The sequence below is a fragment of the Sporothrix schenckii genome (assembly GCF_000961545.1).
Source record: "Sporothrix schenckii 1099-18 chromosome Unknown Cont38, whole genome shotgun sequence".
Lineage (NCBI taxonomy): Eukaryota > Fungi > Ascomycota > Sordariomycetes > Ophiostomatales > Ophiostomataceae > Sporothrix > Sporothrix schenckii.
Genome location: NW_015971139.1, coordinates 719,510 through 742,635, shown reverse-complemented (window position 1 = coordinate 742,635; position 23,126 = coordinate 719,510). Strand labels below are relative to the sequence as shown.

At 57.9% G+C, this 23,126-nt stretch overlaps 12 protein-coding genes across 12 annotated transcripts; 9 read left to right on the top strand and 3 right to left on the bottom strand.

Moving 5' to 3' along the window:
* Positions 1 to 422: 422 nt before the first annotated feature.
* On the top strand, positions 423 to 1,928 carry SPSK_06252 (pyruvate dehydrogenase; the record flags this gene model as incomplete). Its single annotated transcript, XM_016732958.1, has 1 exon — positions 423 to 1,928. One exon carries the CDS (start codon positions 423 to 425, stop codon positions 1,926 to 1,928), a length of 1,506 nt encoding a protein of 501 aa, XP_016591959.1.
* Positions 1,929 to 2,649: 721 nt separating this feature from the next.
* On the bottom strand, positions 2,650 to 3,450 carry SPSK_06559 (uncharacterized protein; the record flags this gene model as incomplete). The annotated part of the gene is made up of 2 exons (XM_016733261.1): positions 2,650 to 2,775; positions 2,875 to 3,450. 2 exons carry the CDS (start codon positions 3,448 to 3,450, stop codon positions 2,650 to 2,652), a joined length of 702 nt encoding a protein of 233 aa, XP_016591958.1.
* Positions 3,451 to 3,755: 305 nt separating this feature from the next.
* SPSK_06569 (uncharacterized protein) lies at positions 3,756 to 4,530 on the top strand (the record flags this gene model as incomplete). Its single annotated transcript, XM_016733271.1, has 2 exons — positions 3,756 to 3,762; positions 3,953 to 4,530. 2 exons carry the CDS (start codon positions 3,756 to 3,758, stop codon positions 4,528 to 4,530), a joined length of 585 nt encoding a protein of 194 aa, XP_016591957.1.
* Positions 4,531 to 4,602: 72 nt separating this feature from the next.
* On the top strand, positions 4,603 to 5,001 carry SPSK_06734 (uncharacterized protein; the record flags this gene model as incomplete). The annotated part of the gene is made up of 1 exon (XM_016733432.1): positions 4,603 to 5,001. The coding sequence occupies one exon, from the start codon at positions 4,603 to 4,605 to the stop codon at positions 4,999 to 5,001; it is 399 nt and encodes a 132-aa protein (XP_016591956.1).
* A 1,304-nt stretch (positions 5,002 to 6,305) lies between these two features.
* Positions 6,306 to 7,256, top strand: SPSK_06485 (uncharacterized protein; the record flags this gene model as incomplete). The annotated part of the gene is made up of 1 exon (XM_016733190.1): positions 6,306 to 7,256. One exon carries the CDS (start codon positions 6,306 to 6,308, stop codon positions 7,254 to 7,256), a length of 951 nt encoding a protein of 316 aa, XP_016591955.1.
* A 142-nt stretch (positions 7,257 to 7,398) lies between these two features.
* SPSK_06756 (uncharacterized protein) lies at positions 7,399 to 7,746 on the top strand (the record flags this gene model as incomplete). The annotated part of the gene is made up of 1 exon (XM_016733453.1): positions 7,399 to 7,746. The coding sequence occupies one exon, from the start codon at positions 7,399 to 7,401 to the stop codon at positions 7,744 to 7,746; it is 348 nt and encodes a 115-aa protein (XP_016591954.1).
* Positions 7,747 to 8,228: 482 nt separating this feature from the next.
* On the bottom strand, positions 8,229 to 9,446 carry SPSK_06351 (gibberellin 2-oxidase; the record flags this gene model as incomplete). The annotated part of the gene is made up of 2 exons (XM_016733057.1): positions 8,229 to 8,969; positions 9,036 to 9,446. The coding sequence occupies 2 exons, from the start codon at positions 9,444 to 9,446 to the stop codon at positions 8,229 to 8,231; spliced, it is 1,152 nt and encodes a 383-aa protein (XP_016591953.1).
* Positions 9,447 to 11,070: 1,624 nt separating this feature from the next.
* SPSK_06201 (uncharacterized protein) lies at positions 11,071 to 12,704 on the top strand (the record flags this gene model as incomplete). Its single annotated transcript, XM_016732908.1, has 3 exons — positions 11,071 to 12,078; positions 12,159 to 12,249; positions 12,307 to 12,704. 3 exons carry the CDS (start codon positions 11,071 to 11,073, stop codon positions 12,702 to 12,704), a joined length of 1,497 nt encoding a protein of 498 aa, XP_016591952.1.
* A 421-nt stretch (positions 12,705 to 13,125) lies between these two features.
* SPSK_06464 (uncharacterized protein) lies at positions 13,126 to 14,117 on the top strand (the record flags this gene model as incomplete). Its single annotated transcript, XM_016733170.1, has 2 exons — positions 13,126 to 13,793; positions 13,823 to 14,117. The coding sequence occupies 2 exons, from the start codon at positions 13,126 to 13,128 to the stop codon at positions 14,115 to 14,117; spliced, it is 963 nt and encodes a 320-aa protein (XP_016591951.1).
* Positions 14,118 to 14,555: 438 nt separating this feature from the next.
* On the top strand, positions 14,556 to 17,255 carry SPSK_05935 (uncharacterized protein; the record flags this gene model as incomplete). The annotated part of the gene is made up of 2 exons (XM_016732643.1): positions 14,556 to 14,613; positions 14,701 to 17,255. 2 exons carry the CDS (start codon positions 14,556 to 14,558, stop codon positions 17,253 to 17,255), a joined length of 2,613 nt encoding a protein of 870 aa, XP_016591950.1.
* A 1,440-nt stretch (positions 17,256 to 18,695) lies between these two features.
* On the top strand, positions 18,696 to 20,861 carry SPSK_06028 (acid phosphatase; the record flags this gene model as incomplete). The annotated part of the gene is made up of 1 exon (XM_016732736.1): positions 18,696 to 20,861. The coding sequence occupies one exon, from the start codon at positions 18,696 to 18,698 to the stop codon at positions 20,859 to 20,861; it is 2,166 nt and encodes a 721-aa protein (XP_016591949.1).
* Positions 20,862 to 21,081: 220 nt separating this feature from the next.
* SPSK_06066 (uncharacterized protein) lies at positions 21,082 to 23,057 on the bottom strand (the record flags this gene model as incomplete). The annotated part of the gene is made up of 4 exons (XM_016732774.1): positions 21,082 to 21,605; positions 21,671 to 21,807; positions 21,865 to 22,758; positions 22,822 to 23,057. The coding sequence occupies 4 exons, from the start codon at positions 23,055 to 23,057 to the stop codon at positions 21,082 to 21,084; spliced, it is 1,791 nt and encodes a 596-aa protein (XP_016591948.1).
* Positions 23,058 to 23,126: the final 69 nt, after the last annotated feature.

The following is a 23,126-nucleotide window of genomic DNA, read 5'->3' as shown; positions in this document are numbered from 1 at the left end:
ATTGCGTTTCGCATCTCTTGTTGATAAGAGTCAAAGAAAAGGCAAAACAGTTTACAGAATTGAAATTTTGAGTTCTTTATGTGCATTTCTCGTTTTTGTCTGTATCACGTGAAGGTATTCGGCTTGCCATGCAAATGGAAGTCGCTCAGTCGCTCTTTCCTTCTTACGTGCACTGTCATACGATCGTACCTGCCATTTCGGTGGCGATGTTTCCAAACGGCGCGATGTCAATTTTTGCGATTCGATCCAAGTGGAAAGGAAAGCGTGACGCAACGGTACCTTCCGTTTTCAGCAAATGTGTCACTGCTGCAGTGTCAAGGGCTTTGCTCAGCCTCCTTCTCCCCAGGGCGGGGATTTGGCCGCGACCTGCATCCACCTCCATTTGACATCTCCTTGCAACATTGAAAGTCAGAAAAGCCAGCATGGCTCTGCTACGCGCGAAACACTCAGCAAGCGGCCTGGAGAGGACTGTAAGACCGACGACGATGGTCTTTTTTACCACAACACGGCGATCAGTCACGACCCGTGTCCAGCTCAAGGCTTCCACCAGTTGGATCACCTACGCGACCGTAGCCGGTGCCGCCAGTGTGCCCGCGGCGTGGTGGATTCTGAGCAAAAACGAGCCGAGCAAGACGCTCAGCGCACCAGACCTCGATTCCGACCCTGCTCACGTCGGCACGCTGCGAGGACCGTCGCCCGAGGAAGTGACGGGCATCTTGCACCAAGGCGCTTTCACCGTCCGCGTTGGTGCGACCGTGCCGGGCGTGACACGCTACGACGGCATGCAGCTGGCATCCAACAGCCAAAGCGAGGACTATTACACACATGGCACATTCTCGCTGCCGCGTTCACAGACAAAGGGACGCTGGGCGGCATGGGCTGTGTTTGATGGCCACGCGGGCTGGCAGACGGCAGAGCTGCTCAGCCGGACACTAGTACAGGCCGTACGCAACAGCCTCAACGACGCTGCAGCCGCTCAATCACGCACGTCCATCTTTACGAACCAGGCCGTAGTGCAGCAGGCCATCACCAAGGCCTTTGTCGACCTCGACAACCGCATCATCAAGACCGCCGCTGAGATTGCCCAGCTGCCCGACGACAGTATCCATGCCAGCCGGTCGCTGCGCTTTGCCGACAAGATCAAGACCTTGACGCCGGCGTGGGCGGGCTCATGTGCCCTGCTGTCCCTGTACGATCCCGCAACGTGCAACCTGCACGTAGCCTGCACCGGCGACTCGCGAGCTGTCCTCGGCCGCCTGCAGGCGAGCAAAGACAAAGGAGAGGACAGATGGGAGGCCGTTCCGCTGTCCGTGGACCAGGCCGGCACCAACCCGGACGAGGTCGCGCGTTTGAATGCGGAGCACCCCGGCGAGGAAGACACCCTGGTCAAGGATGGCCGCGTGCTCGGCATCATGGTCTCGCGCGCGTTTGGCGACTGCCGCTGGAAGTGGCCGGTGGCCCTGCAGGAATCGCTGTACCAGCGGTACATGGGCGCTGCGCCGCTGCGGCCGCCCAAGTACCGGGTCAAGACGCCGCCGTATCTGACGGCCGAGCCGGTGGTGACCTCGACAAAGCTCGAGGCGGGCGCGCCCTATTTCATGATTCTGGCCTCGGACGGCCTGTGGGACCGATTGTCCAGCCAGCAGGCAGTTGACCTCGTTGCTGCGTGGCTTGCGGGGCCCGGTCCGGCCACAACACCCTCTAAGCGACCGGTGCGGCTCAGCCGGGCGTTTCACGCCAGCTACACGACGACCCGCGATGGCAATGCGGCCGTGCATCTTGTGCGGAATGCGCTCGGCGGCCGCGACGAGGCATCCCTGGCGGCCCGCCTGGTATACGGCCCGCCGTTCTCGCGCGAGATCCGCGACGACATTACGGTGCAGGTGGTGTTTTTCAACATGGATGGAAAATCGCTCCCGAAAGCATGAGGGCGCGGTGGCGCTTCAGACGACGAAGAAGAAGGCGGATGACATAGTTGTCGTTTAATTCGGCGCAGCGCGTTCATTTCAGCAATAACATCACAGAAGACAGCAACATATTATTTTTCTGGTATTGTTTAAGCTCACGTTCGATTTAGCAACCATGGATGACGGCCTCGGCTAACAATCTGGTGGGTCGGGATGGGAGAGTGTTCGGAGTGGAACACGAAATCACATGAGCGACCAAGATATTTAAACGCCCGTAACAGTTTCTTTTATATCTTTCCACAGTTGAGGTCGCAGACATCACACCCCTGTGTCCCTTCTGCGAAGAGCTACATAGACCATCCACACAACCCTGAAGCGGAACGTTCATCCAGATGGAGAGAGGAAATGGCGGAGATCTGCTCTCACCCACGGCACCCCAAAGGACTCGGGAATGGGGAAATGATTATTTGTGTGTTAGTCACCTTTTTCCCGTCGCATGCCCTCCTGTAGACCAGCGGCCGGCTCTCGCTGTGCCATACCGCGACCTTAAACAAAAAGCAGGGCGTTCAGAATGTCGCGAAGCATTCGCTTCCGTATAGGCACTAAAGATTACAAATCCGGTCAGAGCCTTTTCGAAGGCTGACCTCCATCAACCAGCGAAGTCCTTTTTCATTTCACCTACCACACGGACGTACAGTTAGCTACGATGCATGATCAAAATAAAAGTACGTATATTTAATACCTACTCTTTTTTTCCGTTCTTCTTGGAGTGCTTCTTGTGAGCGCCCGGGATCGTACACACGCTCACCGAAAAGTTCTCTCCCGTTTGCGAAACAGCGTGGACGAGGACGTCGTCGCCGAACGGCCACTGAACAATTCTTAATAAGGGTTTTCCCAAGGACATAGATAGAGCATTCCAACGATAAAAATAAAACAGTGTACGACGAACGTAGACCAAAATACGTACCTCGTCCGTTTCGCGCAGGTCGTCGCGCTGGTCGTACTGCGCAAAGTCGTAGCCCGTGCCTTTGAGACAATTCTTGGCGGCCGCAAAGGCGTCGGCGCGGTGCACGTAGCAGCCCTCAATGTCGGTCTTCTCAAAGGCGTCGCCGACCCAGGTGTTGTAGTCGATGGCGGTCTGCAGCACGTAGTGCAGATGGCGGGCCAGGTCATTCTCTCGTTTGCCGTCGTTGTCGGGATGCGCCGACAGCTGGATGGTGCCGTTGGGTCCCGCCAAAAAGCCCTGGTCGTTGGGCGTCGTGTCAAGGCCGACGACGAACTCCTGGCCGGCCGGCGCCTTGGCATAGACGACGACGCCGTCGCCGTGGGCCAAGGGCCGCGTGCCGTCACGGACGTCGTATTGGACAAAGTCTGAGGGTTCGTAGCCGAGGTCCTGCAAGGCCTTGGAAGCAAACGCCTTGGCGGCCTCGACCGTGGCGTGTGTGCCGAGCACGTAGACGCTACGAGTTGGCGCCGCCGTTTCACCGTCTTTGCCCAGGACTGTCAGGGTCGTATGGTAAAGAAGCTCTGGGATGCCAGACATGATTGCTACTGTTGTGTTAAAATAACTCAATGCTAGTTAGTTATAGGACTAATGTCGTAGAAAATTGGTCGTAATCCGTCGATGGATAGTATCATAGACATTGCGTTTAGAGGGTATTGGCTACAATGGTTTCCTTGCGCAAATATATACTTTAGACGACAGAAACGTATCAGCGCATTGATTTCAATGGATATGACAGCCGAGTTCCCGTACTATTTTGTTATAGTTGTGTGGTGCCACAAATAAAGAACACATGATGCTGGTGGACTGATCGAGAACTGTCGGCGATGCGTGTTGGTGGCGCAATGTCGAGTTAGGTTGGTGTAGGGGGAACTTGGTGTAGGGGGAACAAGTGTGAATGAGTAATCCGCCTACTAACACAGATAAAGGTCTAAACTGGAAACCTGTTGATCTAAGGTGTCACGGCCTAGGCGCATCACCCCACCCTCACCACGCTCGGCCGTTTCCGTCCGTCTCTCTATATAGATCAAAATGTGAACAGACCAACAAGTCTCACCACCGGACACACAACTTGGCAACGAAAATGTCGTCTGCAAACATCATGCCAATGTCTCCATCGCAATTGTCGGCGTCGGCCAGATCGGCGCCGCAGCTGCGTACGCACTGATCCTTGGCTCCGTCGCGGGTGAGCTGCTCCTCGTTGACGTCAAAGTGGACCTGCGGGAAGGCCAGGTCCGCGATCTCGCCGATGTGACCTACAACCGCAACAGCCGCACGCGCGTGCGAGCGGCCACGCACAGTGAAGCTGGCCAGTGCGACATTGTGGTCATCAAAGTGGGGTCGAAGCATCCCGTCGGTAAGGGAGACATCACATCTGTTTCTGCCGTCCCAAAGGCTCAAGCTGATGTGAACGCGCAGGCTATTGCGGTGGCCGCCCGTGATGCTGCCTGGAGCGCAGAGTTTCTGGCCGGTCCCCTGAAGGCCACGCTGCAAATGTTCCAGATCCGCCGCGCGATGAAGACACCTGTGTTGTTACCAGACGGTACAAGAGTGGTAGCTGGCGCCGACCTCCCGCCACATAAAATCACCACTGTCGTTGTTCGGCACCGCAACCGTTAGTCGGTGCTTGTTGCATATGCTAGCGACAAGACGTTGATATCACCGCTGCGGCGCTCGTCACTAGAGGACACTATGGACGGTACAGCGGACGAGGACGGGCAAGGCGAGCAAGACGACCAGGACGACACCCCAGCTCTACTCACAGCACCCCCTGTTCCTGTAACATCTGGTATACCCGACGGGTTCGATGCGCCCGAGGTGCACACTCCTAGAAAAGTGCGCCGTAATCGTATTGTCGTAGACGGCCTAGACTACAGAGGCCTCTCCTTTCTTGCATTTGATGCTACCAATGCCGTGTTGATCGACAAGTTCAAGGCAAGAAAAGATCCCACACTAGGCATGAACCAGACGGTCAAAATTCGTTACACGGGCAGCGGCGGCGCGCTCCGCTTCATGTACGAGCACACGCAACAGGAGGCGCTTACTATCCCTCGCGGTCCGTCATCTCTGCTAAGGACTGTGCAGATTTGAGATCCTCGAGATACGCGTAACGGTTCCTGTTTACGACATTGTCACTGAGCCTCAAAACACTGCCCGCTGTGTAACGACCAGTCGATGTATACATACAAGGTAAAAATAAAAAGCATCATGCTAGATGCCCCCAGTAAGACGAAGGCCGTGAGCCACACTGCGAATGGCGTTTGATTATCGTGGCAAGTGGGGTTAAGCAACGGAATAGTTGTTGTCGGAATCCTTGGTTGGATGGCACAAATTATAATACTGTGCCAAATAGAACCTACAACAGCACTGTTGGGCTAAATAATCTGCACACGTCTGTCGTTGCCCCTCATTATCTACGTAGCTGAAGACAGGTAACGAAAGAGCAAACATCTCTGCTGAAAACCGGGTACGCTCGCGTCTGTTCTAACATAATTGCCCGAGAAAGACTGCAATATTTACACAGAATTGACAGAAACTACCCATTGACAGATCCTCTTTTTCGCCAGAATGTATCCAATTTTACTACCCCCATACGTCCCGGTGGATAAACTCGCGAAGCTCGGTCGTCTGCTGCATTGTTTTGTGGAGCGCCCACACCAAACGTTTGGATATTTCAAATGACAACATGTTCGTATGACACAGCCTGCCCATAAACGCGGACTCATGGCGGGTTCTTACCAAATAGGGTATAACCTGCCCAGATGTCAGTGCAGATAAGGTTACGCTTCATTTTAGGTTGCACCCGAGAAGATCCGCATGCGAGTCGAAGGGAGGACCGGAAATGTGTGATAGTGAGCAAAGGCGACAAGCCCTGCGTCGTCACACAAACGAAGCGCCTGCCCCTGTCGCCAACCAGAGTGAAAATCGAAAAATATTGTAAGACATACAACACAAGCCTCCTTTATTTGCTTGCCCGTGCCGATCCATCCGGATTCCGCCTCCCCTCACATGTGCTGGGGCGCCAATGCCAAGACGGCCCTTTGCTCGTTTGAGCGATTCTCGAGTGCCATGCCAAGAGCCAAGCGGTCCTCCTGTTGTTGTTGGTGGCTGCTGTGGCTGTGCTGTCTTTGTACGTCGCATTTGCATTTGGTATTGTGACAGCACGAATGTACGGATAGACACGAAACGTGCGCACGCATTTCTCCAATCTCGCTTCTCGTCGATGATTTTCTGTTTGTCTTTTCGCTTTCATTTTATCTCTTCTCATTCTCATCCCTCTGCTCTGTTTACATTTTCTTTCCACTCTTGTGTTTTGATCTCTCATTCCAAAACGTGCATGTCGCATTTCGCCCCCACTTTTACCCGCACAAGAACCTCCGTTCCCACAGCCAACCATGCGCATGCGACTGTTCTCTGACCCAGCAGGCAAGATGGCGTCCGTGTTGGCTTGGTCGTCTGTGGCCTACGCCGCGCTGGCGAACGCTGCGGTCAGCACACGTGTCGCAAAAGCCGACATGGACATCTCGCCGGGCGTCGTCAATGTGGACTTGGTCTTTCCCCTCAACAACACGTATGCTGCGTTTGACGGTGCGATGCCCATTGTCTTTGCTCTGAGCCGCCCCGACATTGGGTCTGTTCTGCAACTTCGGCTCAGCTACAGGCTGTTTGACCTGGCCAACGAAGGCGTTGCCTTGGGCGAAGGTCAAGTGGTCAACCTCTCTTCGGACTCTGGCCCCGTCCCTCAAACAAAGAACAATGGCGATGGGGAGTATGCCTTTTTCGTCCACTTTAGCGAAGACTCCATCGCTGGCCGCATTGGCCAGTTCCTTGTGGAGCTGACGTTGGTATATGTCGTCGACTATCCAGGCGACAAAGACGTGCCCAGCTCCGTCGTTCAAGTCCCCCTCATGTACGACATGATTTTCACGACGCGTACGGGTGCGCCGCCAGCTGTTGTTCCCGGCATGAATGTCAGCAACAGCGGCAGCGGCAGCAACAGTTCGACGCCTTCGTCGTGTGCGCTCCTCGGCGCCGCATCCTTTTACTATCCAATCAACATCACCAGTTTCGTTGCGGAAAAGGGCATCAAGTACGGAGTGGTCTCCACAGACAAGACGCGCCACCTCCTGCCCCCGTGTGCCGTACGAGTCGACCCCGATACCGGAGCCTCCATTGCAGCCGGCTCAACGCAGACCACGGCTGCGGCGACCAGCACTGGCGCCACGGGAAGCCCGACTGCAACCCCCAATGCCGCCCTGTCTGGACGGGCTTCTACGTCTAATATTGTTGCCACTGTCTCTGTCACGGCAGCCTTTTTGAGTTTCTATGTTTGTCATTGTCTTTGAGGGTCGTTTTGTTTTCAACATAAACTTTTGAACATAAACTGGAAGACCGGAAAGAAGGTGTGTGTCGGGAGTTAGATACCTGTGATGCAAGATGATGTCTACATGTATTAATACGCAATACTACTTTTGCTATGGATTCAAAATGAAAGAAGAACAAATGACGACAAGGCGCCCTCAGCAGAGATGCAATCCCCGGACCTTGCCATGGCCGCCTGGACGCGCGCGCCGAACTCCTTTTGGTAACTCGACGGACTCGACACCCGCCCCGTTCCGTGGTCTCCGATATGCGCATGACGACGACCTCGTGCCGCAACTGGATGTTCTCCGCCGTCGCCTCAATGATCAGCTACTCAAGCATCCCTTGGGCCATAGGCCCATGCCGGCGACCCACGACTTTGCCCTTATCGGATACAATGTCGTACGACACTCAGTCACTCTTATCTGTCTAGTACGTCCGGCCTACATGTCACACATCTTGAACACGATTTAGACAACGTATCGGTCTGTGGAAAGTGCCACAGCACAACTTCACCTTCCGTCTTTTGCGGCTACTTGGCAAAACCGGGGTACATTATTCATACCATCCGGTTGGTTCCCTTACAATTTGGCCAACGGAGGACCTCCAAGTTGTCAATAGCGCTGTTGCAACCAGCAATGTCCCGCACATTGTATATCTTGTCGAGTGGGTGGGAAGTAAAAGTATAACCGTAGCTTTATGACACCATCATGGAAAGATGCAAGAATTCTCCGGTTCGTTTGAAGCCTTTCATGGCTACATAAAAACAAAGCAAACATGGGCCTGACAAGGGGACTAGTACAAATACTCCTAACAATGTATTAACTATATACAATACCATATTTAAAATACCATGGAGATCGATCCATCTCTACAAATATTGACTTGTTCTTTCATTCTTGTCACATTGGCACCTTCATTTCTGTGTCGTTCCACGCCCATCGGTACATTCCTCCCTACTCGTAGTGGTTGGCGACCTTGAGGCCCTTGAAGACAAAGTCGGTGCCCGCCCGCTTGTCCAAGACCGTCTTGTGGTGCACGTCCTTGACGCGGGCGCGCACGTACTCGGTGCCGGACACGACCTCGCCGGTGTCGGCCTTGTCCTCGTCGGTCAGCAGGCCGAGCCGCTCAAGCAGCGGCGACGGCACGGGCTTCATGGGGGTGTCGTCGCCGGGGCGGCTAAAGTAGAGCAGGCCGAGGCGGGGAATGTTGATCTGGTCCTGCGGCGGGGTGACGACGCGGTGGACGGTGGACTTGATGAAGCCCTTGGTGAGGAAGGTCAGCGTGTCGGCGGCGTTGCAGGTGATGCCGCCGTCGACGGGGCGGACGTACTTCCAGGCGCCCTCGGGGGTGCGGATCTGGAGGCCGGCGACGTGCTGGGAGAAGAGGAGCGTCAGCGAGCCAAAGTCGGTGTGGCCGCCCTTGGAATAGGCCTGGGCGCGGTCCCACTCGTCCTGGGAGCGGACATTATAGATCATATAGCGCAGGTGGTCGTCGGACAGTTTGTCGTAGTCGTGGGCGTCAGCGAGGTAGTCCTCGTCGGGCAGCTCGAGGACAATGGCGATGAGGACAAAGAGCTTGCGCACGACCTTTTCCCAGACATCGCGGTGGAACGCGGCAATCTCGGCGTAGTTGTCCTCGACGACGGCGTGGCGGCCGATGTGGTCCCACTGGGGGATGGCCTTGGGGATGTTGAGCTGGGCGTGTTAGCAGACGTTGCAAGGCGATATTATTTTCTTTCCACAGAAATACACAGGACGCACCATCTCAATGTTCTCCTTGACGCCCGTGTCGCCGATCCAGCGCGAGTTCTCGCGGTAGCCAAAGTACTCGCCGTCGGCAAAGTTGCACGGGAACCGGCGCTTCTCCTCGAGCGACTCCTTGAAAAACGTGTTGCCAATGCTGAACTGGCGCAGCACGCGCTCGTCGTCGATGCCCGTGTTCACCACCGACCAGAAGCCGACCTTGCTGATGGCGTCGTACAGGTCGTGGGCCAGCTCTTGCTTGCCGCCGGGCGCATCGAACTTGCTCAGGTCGATCTTGGGCAGGTCGGCCCACTCCAGGTCCTCCTTGGTCACCGAAGGACGGCTCCACGGCTTGATGAGGACCTTCTTGTCCGAGCCGGCCGCAGCCGCAGCCGCGTCTACCGTCGTGTCGATTGCGCCGGGGGCCATTTGAAATTCGGGGCGAAAGAATTTATTTTTTAAAAAAAGAGATGGTTCGTGGTGATGGCAAGTCAGGGTTCTGTCCAGCCTACGTCCACAACTGTTTCTGGTCAAGGGAGGAGAGTACGACTAAATAAGGAACGATGGCGTGCCTCGGAGGGTTCTCGATGTCTTCAGATCGAGGCTGGCAATTGAGAGTACGGGGCGTAAGATGCATTCATTATCTCACACAACACAGCCGGCCTCTACGGCACGGCCTTTGCCGTTTTGAATTGGTCCGGAGAGGGGACAGCAGCCTACGACGTATATGAACGTCTCAACGTCGAGGACTCACACGTCACGGACCCGAGCGGGGATCTCTGAAACTGTCCGGACCGGGTAGACAGGGCCGCCGTGATTGGGGGTGATTGGGGATGCTTGGCCGGGTGGGGCTCCGTTAGCGTCGACGTGCTTGCACCCCCATACCACGCCATTTGGAACGTAGTTGACGTGACAAGGTGCATCAGTGAAAGTTGTGTCAGACATAACGAAGAAGGGAAAGAAAGGGGAAAAAATATAAGGATGTGTGGGTGACATATCACTGACTTCTATTCCGTAGGGCGAGGGCGAGTAAATGTGCGGACCATGGCATTAGGTATGTGCACTGGAAGAGCTGACGCCGGATAGGACAACTGGTTGTTATCTGCCACAGAACCGACTCTTGTGCATTGTATTCGCAGTTTGCTGGCATGGGCAGCCTTTGCATGTCGTACGTGTACCCTTGCTGGCCGCGTCTTATCTATCCTGCCATCGATGAAGAAGATGGCGATAGACTGTCACAGATATCACGGATAGAATCATTTCAGTGTCACAATTTTGTGCCTCTCAAGACATCTTGACAGGGTTCTCTGGATGTCGTCTGTCTTCTCAGCTAGCTAACGATGTTGTTGTACCCTCGCCAACGTCTAGCGTTGCTTCGCACTGGACTTCGGCAAGCTCAATCTCGCTTTCGTGAGCACGAGTCAGGGCTCTTAAAACCCCACCCTCAATGGCTGCTCAATGCTGTCCACTGCAATCTAGTATGACTTGTTGAGTCCTTCACCTCGGATCCTCGTTCTTCCGTCCGTCTACTTTCATAACCTGCCTCCAAGACAGCGTGGAAGTGCACACCCGTGGAGAACTTGCTTTCAGACCTTTGGAGATCGGCAGCCTGTTGAGAGGGATCCCGATAATTTCCTCTCTGGGACTAGGTTCCGTTTGTTAGTCTGCAGTGGTGCCTTGGCCTTGCAAATCCGCACCGCAGTCGACGTGTGTGCCATCTAGAGGCTGGATCACGCAAGGCTGAAGTGGCTCTAGCTACTATGCCTTTAAAGGTCCGCGTAACCCTCCGTTTAATGGTCCGCAAAATGGTCCGAAGGGACGATACAGAAACGTCCGCACCAGAGGAGAATGTCATTGGTCAAAATGTCTTCCATCAACACGCACCAGACGTCGTACAGGACGAGATAGTCTTGGCAGCCGACGGCAGAGCAAAAACGTGGAGGATCTTGTGAACGACAGCCCTACGACAGTCTTATATTGCCAATCAAGTCTCCTTACTTCTGTCCGGCGTCCACGAGACTCTCCAACGTCGTCTTCCACTCCTCACACCAAAATGGCTGAAGACTTGTCCGAGAAAAAGTTTGCCGGCATCGTCGGTGAAAGCCCCGTTGTCTTTGCGGCCGCGTCGTCGTCGTCCGACAACGAGAACGGCGCTCCGCAACATGCTGCCGTCCCCGACGATGTCGACCCGGCGTTTCACAAAGCCGCCATGTGGAAGGCCGACATCTGGCTCGTCGGCTTCTACTCGCTTGTCTACGTCTTCCGCGTCATCGACTCGGCCAACTACTCCAATGCCGCCATCATCAACCTCGAGGCCGGCACCGGCATCAAGAAGGAGCTCAACCTCGACCCGTCGCAGTGGGCCTGGACGCTGTCCATCTTCTCGTACAGCTATCTCATCTTTGAGCCGTCCAACACGCTGCTGCTCAAAGTCTTCCGGCCCTCGCGCTGGATGTTTGTCCTCATCTTCTTCTGGGGCGCCGCGGCGTGTTCGTCGGCGGCTGCCCAGAGCTTTGGCGGCATGATGGGCGCGCGGTTCGCCATTGGCGCCGCCGAGGCCGGCTTCTACCCGGCCGTCCTCTACCACATGGCCTTTTGGTACAAGCCCACGGAGCTGCCCAACCGCATCGCCTTCTTCTACTCGGTCGGCCAGCTCTCGAGCGCCCTGTCCGGCCTGCTGGCCTACGCCGTCAGCTTCATGGACGGCCTGCAGGGCATCTCCGGGTGGCGCTGGCTCTTCATCATCGAGGGCCTGCCGGCCATTGTCTTGGCCGTCATTGCCCTTGTCTGGCTGCCCGACTACCCCGAGTCGGCCTGGCACTTGAATGAAAAGCAGCGCCAGTATCTCAGTGGCCGCCTGGGCGAGCGGGCACCCACCGGCTGGAGCAAGAACTGGGACTGGAAGGCGCTGAAGCGGCTCTTTTCCGACCCGACCTTTTACACCTTTAGCATCTACTGGATCGGCCACGGCATCGGTGGCTTTGGTATCAGCTATGCGCTACCGACCGTCATTTACGAACTGGGCTTTACCACCACCACCAACTCGCAGCTGATGAATATTGTGAGTGGCGTGGCATGACCTTTTTTTTTTTTAAAAAAAACCCTTTTTTTCAATATTGTTTTACTAACACTGATTAACAGCCTCCATATGTTGCGACGTTCCTGTTCCTCAATACTCTCGGCTACCTTTTGCAAAAGAAAATCATCCGGCCCTGGACGACAGCCGTTGGAAGTAAGTGACTCTGCTCCGCATTCCCGCATTGTCTTTTTGCCCGCTAACCACGTTTAGTCGCCTCCACCATCATCGTTTGCTACATCATCTTGTTCACTGTCCACAACAACGTCGTCAAATACCTCTTCCTGATTGTGGCCGTCTCTTGTGCCGGCTCAGCCTATCCCGTCATCTGGCCCGAACGCATGCGTGCGCTCGAAGGCACTGTTTCGTCCGGTATCGGCATCGGCTTCACCAACGCCATGGCCCAGTTCAGCGGCATCGCCGGTCCGCGCATCTACAGCACCGTCTTTGGCCCCACCTACCATGTCTCGTATGGTATTTGTCTCATCTTTTTGGTCGTCGACATCACGGCCCTCCTGCTGTCGTGGTTCTTTGTCCATCGCAGGGACAAGCGGGTTGCTGCTCTGGTAGCGAGTGAGGCCGCGGCGACCCAAACCGTGGCAGTAGTATGATGGTTGGCGCCGGGCATGGGAGATGGCCGCTGTGTAGTAAATTATTTAGATCAGAATCATTAGTAATGTACTCGGAATTTACAACTCTGTTTAAACAAGATACAGCCTCGTCGTGTGAAAAGTGGGTCCTGTGCAACAGTCACGGGTTGACGTCTTGGGCTGTCTTATGTCATCCCACGGTCGCGCCTTCCCTCTGACTGCGTATTGATGGCTCTTGCCTATTGCGCCTTGTGCGTAGTGAATGGTACTGCCCACCGAAAAATCCAGTTCTCAAAATTTCGTCAAGTTACGGAGCTGCAAACCCAACTGCAACCATCGCTCTACTCACCGCAACACGGTTGTGACTCTCACATCGGCACATTTCTCCTCCAAATTTATACAATCTCTACACTGGCATCGAACCTTCCTGCGAAACTGAGCCATGGCATCCAACCTCGCTGGGCCATCGGGTAGCTTTCGAAAGAACAATAGCTCCGACGAATCGGATAAAACAAGAGGATCAGGAGACTCAACTGTGACCACTGTTAAACATCACAGAACCGACAGGTACGACTTCAAGGAACCTTCTGAAGAAGAGGCCTCGTTGTACTATTCGTCTTTCCCATCGCAGCCCCGTCTGTTAGGACGCACATCGAGTGCAACGACACCCTGGTTCTACGAGACATGGCCACCAAGAGGCCATTACTACCCATTTGGGCGGGAGTGCGTTCTTTATTCTGCGACTGTCTCCGGTCCAGTCAGTCCTCACGCTATCCACGCATTGTGGGAGTCGACAACGCGGCAGAAAGTCATTGGTGCCCTTTCTCTGATCGACTGGACATCGATTGACGTCCTCCGCATTGGACGTGCGACACGAGCTCAACACGACAGACCTGTGATCGTGTCGGTCGGCGTCGCGTCCCGTGCCGTGGACAATCAAAATGTGTCCTGGTCACTGGTCTCGTGCATCCTGGGGCGGATTCGCCGCGTCCTGGATGACGATGGATTGTGCGACGTGGAGTGCGAGTTGCGCGTCTCGGATGTTTTGCGTGCTGCCGGCCCGCGTCTCACCGCACCGCTGCTGGGCAGAGGTCGCATTCTACACAAACAGTGGGAGGTCGACGTTACACAACACATAGGCACGATGATCGGGCAAAGCATCGAACGGCGTGTCAAACCAAAGACAACGACAAGCACGAAAAGAAAGACAGAAACAACGTTACCCGGGGCACTCTTGGCCTATATCTTGCTCCAGTGCAGTCTTCGCCCACCCCGGTACTGTCGGCCAGCGACGTACCTGACCCGAGTGCGATAGAAAACACGAGCGAGAATGAGCCCGTTTGGGGTCTAACTTGCCATCACGTGGTCTTTGAAGACGATTCCAAAACTGTCACCACACCGGCTGCATTCGTTTTTCTGAGTGACGGTCGCTAGGTGGTTAACAATGATGTTGACGTTGGTTGAAGGTTCCTGAGAAGGGAGGCTAACGAACCCTTAGATGATGCGCTAAGGCGTACCCTGTTTTATCTCGACCAAGTCAGGGTCCGTTCTGAAAGGATTATGTAACGGTGTGGCGCACTAAGTGTGGCTTGAAAGACTTCCCTTAAACGGGCATCGTACCGTGCGATTACAGTGTTTAAGACAGTATTCAGGCACTGTTCTCTCCCCACGCCGGTCGACGGCGGGATCCGCCAGAGTGCCTATCAAAAGGCTGGACCGCGGAAGGCGCAAACTGAGCTGCACGCCGCAAAAAAGCAGACCCTGCGCGTTGTACAATGTGAACGCACAGCAACCGCCATCGGAAGCGACACGCGACACCACGATTCAGAGACACATGAACACAACGCGACTGACTCGCAACACGGGCCGCAGATGGCGTCGGCGACGACGCAGCCGCGCATATCCCAGCGCCAGTCACTGGCATGCCGAGGTGAGTTTTGCAGCCAAACAAACTGGTGATGTATGCGGTCTTAGGAGATGATACAATCTGAGCCCCTGAGCACCGCTGACGTCACAGAATGCACCCGGTCGAAGCGCAAATGCAGCAAGGACATTCCGTGCACGCGCTGTCGACGGCTGGGCCTGGACTGCAGCCGCGAGGTGGTGCGGCTGCGGCGCGTGATTAGCCAAAATGGGCGCGAGATTGCCTTTCTGGACTCGTTGCGTGCCGAGCTGGCGAGCGCTGCTGGGCATGGTGGACGACACAGCGGCGGACACGGTGGTGGACAAGGCGTGGCGCGCGTGTTGCAGCGGCTCGCCGACCGCGTGCAGTTCTTGCAGTCCGGGCAGACGGGGACGGGCGACGACGGCGATCCGACCGGCGTGTCGGGGCTCTCGATGGCCAGGACCGGATCACCAGAGCAAGGAAGCCCGCCGCATGCATCGCATGCATTGCAAGCATCGCACGCGCTCGCCAGCGCCGACGCACGACCACACCCCCACGGGCAGCGCCCCAAATCGCGATCGGCGTCGGCATCGTCGCAGGACATGCAGGACTCTCTGATTGTCACGGCCCTCGAGCACGTCGCCTGGGGCCGCAACACGGGCAGCTGCTACCCGCACCGGCGCTGCACGTGCCAATACAACACCAACGGCCCAACACACTACTACTCGCAGCAGATCCTCTATTCCCTGGTGGCAGCCCGCGTCGTCCGCGACAACCTGCCCGGCCGCGACCGCGCCGAAGCCATGGTGCGCTTCCACCTGCGCCACATGGCGTGGCATCACAGCTGCCTGCACGCGCCGACTTTTCTGGCGCAGTGCACGCGCTTCTGGACGACGGGCGAGACGGAGCATCCGCAGTGGCTGGCGCTGTACCTGGCCGTGCTGGCGGCGACCCATTTTTGCCTGCTGCACAGTCCCAAGTACGGCCACGCGCCGGCGTTTGGCGCCACGGCGACGGCGCCACCGCTGGCGGTCGACCCGAGCGACCCGCAGTCGGCGCAGTCACTCTTCCAGGCGATGCTCGACGTGCTGCACGAGGGCCAGTTTCTACAGAATGTGTCGCTGTTTGCCGTGCAGGCGATTGTCATCTCGACGGAGGTGGCCCACAACTTGGGCCTGAGCCAGCTCAATGCGACGCTCATGGCGGCGGCGGTGCGGATTGCCGAGTGCCTGGGCGTGCACAAGATTGCGGACGACCCGGCGCGGCGGCCCGGTGTGCATGGACATGCAAATGCAAATGCAGATGCCAAAGAACGAACCGACGGCGTGTTTGCTGTCGAGCGGCGCGAGCGCGAGATTGGCCGGCGCGTGTGGCTGCAGATGGTCATCCAGGACCACTTTGCCATGCCCTTTACGGACGCCTACGGGATCCAGCCGCAGCAGTACGCGACCGGCCTGCCGCGAAACTGCGACGACACCGAGCCGCATGCGGGCGACCAGCGCGACGGCCTGGTCGAGCAGCCGCCGACGCGGCCGACGATTGTCAGCTACAACATTGTGCTGAGCACGCTCGCGCGGCTTGTGCCGGAGCTCGCCGACGGCCTGGGCCCGCTGCGGGCGCGCAAGCCGCTGCACGAGCAGTACGAGCACATTCTGGCGATGGACCACAAGATGCGGCGGGTGGTGCGGGCCATCCCGCCGTTTTTCCTGCGGCAGGACCCGGTGCTCGAGGCCCAGGTGCCGTGGCTCGCCATTGCCCGCCAGAGCATGGCCATTACGGCGGCCGAGAAGATTATCATGGTGCACCGGCCGTTTCTGTTCCGGTCGTTCCAGGCGCCGCCCAAGGGCGTGTCTTCGGCGACACCCCCACCCTACATCCACACGCGCCGCACCTGCGTGTCGGCCGCCATGACGATTCTGCGCGAGCACCGCAACATCACCGAGGCCGGCGACATGTCCTTGTGGACCCACACGGCCTTTTGCATTACGGCGGCGCTGCTGCTGTCTTTTGAGGTGCTGTGCAGCAAAGACGTCGACGTCGATGTCGACGTCGACATCAACGACACCAACGACACCACCGACGCCGACGCCGACGCCGACGCCACCGCCCGCGAGCAGCAGGCCACCTACCGCAGCGCCATCCAGTACGCCCGCACCTACTTGTCGGGCCGCCTGCACGACGTGCTGGCGCAGCGCGGCGTCCTGCTGATCGACTCGCTGTTCCCCGGCGGACCGACCAGCGACGCGCCCACGCCGTCGCTCAAGACCAACGAGCACGGCGGCAGCAACATTCGCTTTGACGACGTCGTGTCGGCGTTTATGGCGGGCTGGGCCATGTTTGGCGTCCAGTCGGATCTGCAGCGCGGAGGCGGTGGCAGTGTGGGCAGTGTAGGCAGTGGGCCCGGCAGTCTGGGCGTGCCGTCGCCGTCGCCGGGCATGGGGCCATCGGGGATGGTCGGACGGTATGCTGCCGGCCCCGGTCCTCCAGGATCCTCCCAGATCCTGCCATCTCTCCCGCCGCCGCCGCAGCCGTTTGTGCCCGATGTCGGCGTGCTTCCAGGCATGGGAGTCTACGGCCACCCCGGACAGCAGCAACAACAATACGCCGAGCCGATGCCACCCATGGAGGACTTTGATGCGTGGTTCCAGCACATTTTTGCCACGGGAAACGGGACGACGTTTGAGTAGAGGGACAGGATTCATACGGAGTACGGCGCACGGGGCATGGACGACGCGGATGATTAGCCCCTCGTCACGATTCATGAGACTTTTGAATATTTGATTATTGATTTTTCTATTTTTGAATACCATAATTCGTACATTGTGATTTTTGCTACGGCCGTGCGCACAACAAACGCGGAATGTCTCCGGTGTCGTTTTCAGCTTTTCAGCCTCAACAAGGTAGCTTTTATTGGCCCTTTATTTTTGTGTCGTTATGTTCTGTCATGTCGTCTCTTCCTTTCGTCTCCACGCAGAGGCACCGTCGCATCGCCTTGTAATTCCCGCTATGCCATTGGCCTAGCGGTCGCCCAACATGACTAGCCAAGCTTTTGCCTCGGTGCCTCGCCAGGTCGCTCACCACGGTCCCTAGTCTCTCCAACGACCCCTGCACGTTTTGGTCTCCACATGCCAGGCGAGAGCCAAGTACGACATCGGACGGCCGCACGTGGTCGTCGTCTTGATGTCCATCATTTCGATTTTGGACCAGACTTGGGACCACTCTTTGGGCCATACGATCGTACTTTGCTGGCGTCTCAATTTCTGCAGTCGTTTTGCGTAGCCAGAAACAGACACCGAGATGTTCCCTGTTAGTGCCGTCTTCCGTGTCTGGGTACATGCAGTTAGCGGAAGATGCCCGCCAATTCCTTGTACTTTATTTTCTTTGCACTCAGTCGCGTGTATTCAATTTCCTTGTATTGGTTGTCCACTATTTTGGTCCATAACCCACAACATGTTGGCTACACGCGTCCACCGACGCCCACAGCTCATGCACTGCTGCCAACAGCCGTCCAGAAAAGGCTACCGAAGGCAACGATCAAAGCAGGATAACGGGCAAGCAAGCACAAGCAACCTAACGAGGCCGATTGTCTACTCAGCAACGGTACATACTGGACTAGGCGGACCGGGCAGACTGGCAGTCTCCTGCACGGCAAGGCTGAGGGAAATGATGCACACCTTTTCCTCGTTTAGTCAGTCAGTAGTCCGACGCCACTGTTGATTGTCAGGAACGTGCCCAGCGCACGCAGAACAAACGTGCCCACAAGTCCATTGGCACGCTAGTGTGGGGGACCCGACAAGTTGCCAAAGTGGTGGAAACCGGGTCGAAAACGGGTCGAAGACTGGAAAGCTGGCGAAGCTTGGGACGCTAGATGAGGTTCGGGGAAATGCTTGGCAGCCGTCTTCGCGACCGGGGACTCGTCACGCAAGGACTATATAGGGCGAGCGAACCATGTGTCTGTCCGTGTTCCTTTTGTTTCTGCTCGTCAACGGATCTGCAGCATCCCTTCGTCACTCGTTTGTCATTCATTCTTTTCTTCTTCTCTTCTTCTCTTCTTCATCTTCTTCCTCTTCTTTCAGTCATTCGCCATTCCTCTTCCCCTTATTGTTGTAATCCACCACACCACCACCATGCGTCTGTCCGCGCTCCTCCTCCTGGCGGGCCACGCCGCGGCCAGCTCCATCATGCCCAACTCGTCCGTCACCAGCCAGGTGCGCGTGGCCTACCACGGCGACGACGGCATGGTCGTCAGCTGGAACACGTTCAAGCACCTCCTCCGGCCGACGGTGCTGTACGGCCTGAGCGCCGACACGATGATCCACCGGGCGACGAGCCACGTGTCGGTGACGTACCCGACGTCGCTGACGTACAACAACCACGTGTTGATCGACGGGCTGCTGCCGGACACGACGTACTACTACCAGCCGCAGGACCTGCTGGCCAACGAGACCGTGTACGGCCCGTACACGTTCAAGACGGCGCGCGCAGCCGGCGACTTCACGCCGTACTCGGTGGCGTTTGTGTGCGACCTGGGCACGATGGGCCCGGGCACGATCGGGCTAACGGACACGCCCAACAAGAAGACGGACGCCAACGAGGTGCTGACGCCGGGCGAGAAGACGACGGTGGACTCGCTCGTGGAGGAGATCGACACGTACGACTTTGTGGTGCACCCGGGCGACATTGCGTACGCGGACTACTGGCTCAAGGAGCAGCTGGCGGGCTACATTGACGGCACGATCGCCGAGGGCCCGCAGCTGTACGAGACGATCCTCAACCAGTTCTACGACGAGATGGAGGCCATCAGCGCGTACCGGCCGTACATGATTGGCGTCGGCAACCACGAGGCCAACTGCGACAACGGCGGCTCCGGCAGCTACGACAACAGCATCTGCGTCGCGGGCCAGACCAACTTCACGGGCGTGCGCAACCACTTCCGCATGCCCGCGGACACGTCGGGCGGCGTCGGCAGCTTCTGGTACTCGTTCGACTACGGCATGGTGCACTACGTCTACTTCAACACCGAGACCGACCTGGGCAACGGCCTGCTCAACGACGAGCAGGCGCCGCTGTCGGGCGGGCCCTTTGGCAGCTACCCCAACGAGCAGGTCGACTGGCTCGCCAAGGACCTGGCCGGCGTCGACCGCTGCGCCACGCCCTGGGTCGTCGCGCTCGGCCACCGCCCGTGGTTCTCGTCGGGCGACAACTGCGCCAACTGCTCGACGGCCTTTGCCGCGCTATTTGAGGAGCACAACGTGGACCTCGTGCTGCAGGGCCACTTCCACGTCTACCAGCGCAACGTGCCCGTCTTCACCAACGGCACCGTCGACCCCAACGGCTACGCGAACCCGTCGGCCCCCTGGTACCTGATCAACGGCATCGCCGGCCACTGGGGCGGCATGGACTCGTTCACGTACCCGCTCGCGGAGTACCAGGCCTTTGGCCTCGACGACGCCGGCGCCACCTACGGCTGGTCGCGCCTGCACTTCTTCAACAAGACGCACATGCAGCACGAGTTTGTCGCCAGCAACAACAACAGCGTGCTCGACTCGACCGTCCTGTACAAGGAGCACGTCTGCCTGTCGCCGCCCTCGTCGTCGTCGTCGGCCGTCGCGTCAGCGTCGGCGTCAGCGTCGGTGTCTGGCTCGGCTTCTGCCTCGGCTTCGGCTTCGGCTTCGGCGTCGGCTTCGGTGTCGGGCTCGGCCTCGGCTGCGCCGTCGTCCATTGCGGACTGCGAGACGACATCCGTGTCTGGCTCGGGTGCCGGCTCGGCCTCCGCCTCGGCCACCAAGAGCGGCACCGCCTCCGCCACCGCCTCCGCCACCGCCTCCGCCACCTCTTCCTTCACGACCTCCACCATCCTGTCCACCACCACGTACACCGTCACCTCGTGCGCGCCCACCGTCACCAACTGCCCCGTCGGCCACGTCACCACCGAGGTCGTGACCCTGCTCACCACCTGGTGCCCGGAGACGGCGACTGAGAAGACGAAGACGACACCCGCCGGCAAGCCTACGGGCTCGGTCGTGCCCTCGGGCGGCTACACCAACTCGACCAGCGGCCACGGTTCCGGTTCCGGTTCTGGTTCAGGCTCGAGCTCGGGCTCTGGCTCTGGCTCGGGCTCTGGCTCTGGCTCGGGCTCGGGCTCTGGCTCTGGCTCCGGCTCCGGTTCCGGCAGCACGTCCAGCGCCAGCACCAGCACCACGGCCGTCGTCACCGCCGGCTCGGCCAACATCGTCGTCAGTGCCGCCAGTGTCCTGCTGGCTGTCATGGTCGGCGCTGTTGCTCTTCTGTAAAGGGTGAGCAGTCACGACTATTTTTAATAATTTTTTTTCTTTCAGAAGTGATGTATAAGTTTAGTGTCTTTGTGTAGGAATAAAATGAGAGTTGCAACTGCTTGTCGTGCCGCCCACAGTCGTGTCTGTCGTATCATGTTGTGTGGCACACAACCTGTTTTATGTCTACATACTTCACCGTTTTACCTAACCTGTTCGTCTGCCTTACAAACACACGCCCCTAATGGGCAAACCGAAAGTCCAGCCGCTTGTTGCCCTCGTCCGTGGTCGTCGCCAGGTAGTGCAGCCGCTGTTCCTCCGTCATGCCGTTCCACACGCGGTCGCGGTACTGGTTGCGCTTGACGTAGTAGACCTTGGCAAAGCCGTAGACGACAAAGTTGAGCGCCAGGATGCCCAGCAGCACCTTGTTGCCCCGGCGGTACAGCGGCGCGTCGTCGGCGCGGTAGATTTGCGCGCTGATGATGCCCGACAGCTGCACAAACATGTTGTAGGCCGCGGCCGACACGGTGCGCGAGCGGACCGTGTTGGAGTTGCGGCTGTTCCAGGACACCTGAATGGGGTGCGCGTAGGGTTGCGACAGAAAAAGCGTCATGACGGCGTAGACGACCCACTTGTTGCTGGCGCTGGAGTAGGCGACCTCGAGCCAGACGAGGAACGGCAGGACCCAGACCTGGGCGAAGAGGGACGACAAGGTGAGCTGGCCGGACCACTCGGAGAAGGCGGCCAGCAGAAACATGGTCAAGACTGTGCTGTGAGCGGAGGACGAGCCAAATGGGAGACGGAGACGGAGACGGGGCACAGAGACATACTGGACAATACGTTGAGGGGAATCGCGAGGAGGTTGACCTGGAAGGTCGTGAACCCCAGGCCGCGAAGCGACAGCGTCAAGTAGCTGCTGGGGGGGCTGGACGGGATCTCAAAGAGCATACCGATCATATACAAGGGCCTGGACGTTAGTAAAGTGAACCAAGACGAAGTAGCGAGACACACCCAGGGGACCTACCACAAGTCGTAGTCGCACAGGCTCTTCCACAGCAGCTTGGGCGTTACGGGCTGGCGGTTGTGCATGCCGCTCTTGGACGGGTCGTCGCGCAGAACGCGGTTCACGATGATGGTCTCTTCGCGCGGCGTAAACCAGCCGTTCTTGCCGCGGAACCAGCTGGCCGTCTGGCACGGCCCGGCGGGCATCATCAGGAACGCCAGCAGGCCGACCAGGAGCGTGATGATGCCCTCGATCAAGAACAGCCACCGCCAGCCGGACAGGCCGTGCACGCCGCGCAGGTGGAGGATGCCGTAGGCCAGGATGTCGGCAATGATCTCGCCGCCCGTGTCCATGCCCCAGAACCAGCTGAGGCGGAGGGCCATCTCGGAGTGCTTGTAAAAGTAGGACAGGTACAGGATGACGTCGGGGATGAAGCCGCCCTGGAGAATGCCGAGGAGCGCGCGGGTGGCGAGGAACGAGGACCGGCCCTGGAGCCAGAACTGCGAGCCGGCGACAATGCTCCAGAGACACATTTGCAGGGGGATCCAGCGGTCGGGGCCCATCCACTTGGACACGAGCTGCGAGGGGATCTCGGCGCAGAGGAAGGAGATGAGGCGGACGGTGTTGCCGAGATTGTAGTCTGGGTGGTCAGCGGCAGCCAAAAAGAAGGCGAGCGAAGCGAGGACAAGAAGGCGAGCGAAGGGAGACCAAAACAAGGACATACCATTTGTTGTCAGCCCCAGGTCGGTCAAGAAGTTGTCCGACAGCGCCTGGCCCAGGTTCGACCGGTCGAGCTCGAGCGCGATGAACATAATGCACGCAAAGCTCATGATGCGCAGGTCAATCTTGCGCAGCAGCGCATACTCCTCGCGCCAGGTCCACCGCGCACGCGGGTCGAAGCGCTTGATGTTTTCCCTGGGCCGCGGTTAGTCACGAACGAACATGGACATGGAAAGGACAGCGTTGCCGCGTACACACCAATTCTCCGGCGGCTGGTACTTGTCGGCCGTGTCCGGGTCGTCAAACACGCTCGGCAGCGTGGCAATGTTCTCGGGGTCGTAGCCCCGGCTGGTGCGCCGCTGCCACCAGAAGCGGCGCTCGTTGGCCGGGTCGCCCAGCGGCGGGACGTCCACGGAGCCATCCGAGACGGAGGTCGTTGAGACCGAGACCGTCTTCTTGTCCCAGTCAATGGGACGCGCAAAAGCAGTCGACATGGTGGGCAGGCGGCGGGTGTGTGGCGTGGGCGGGCGTGGACTGCATACAGGCTGATGTCTACTGTTTTG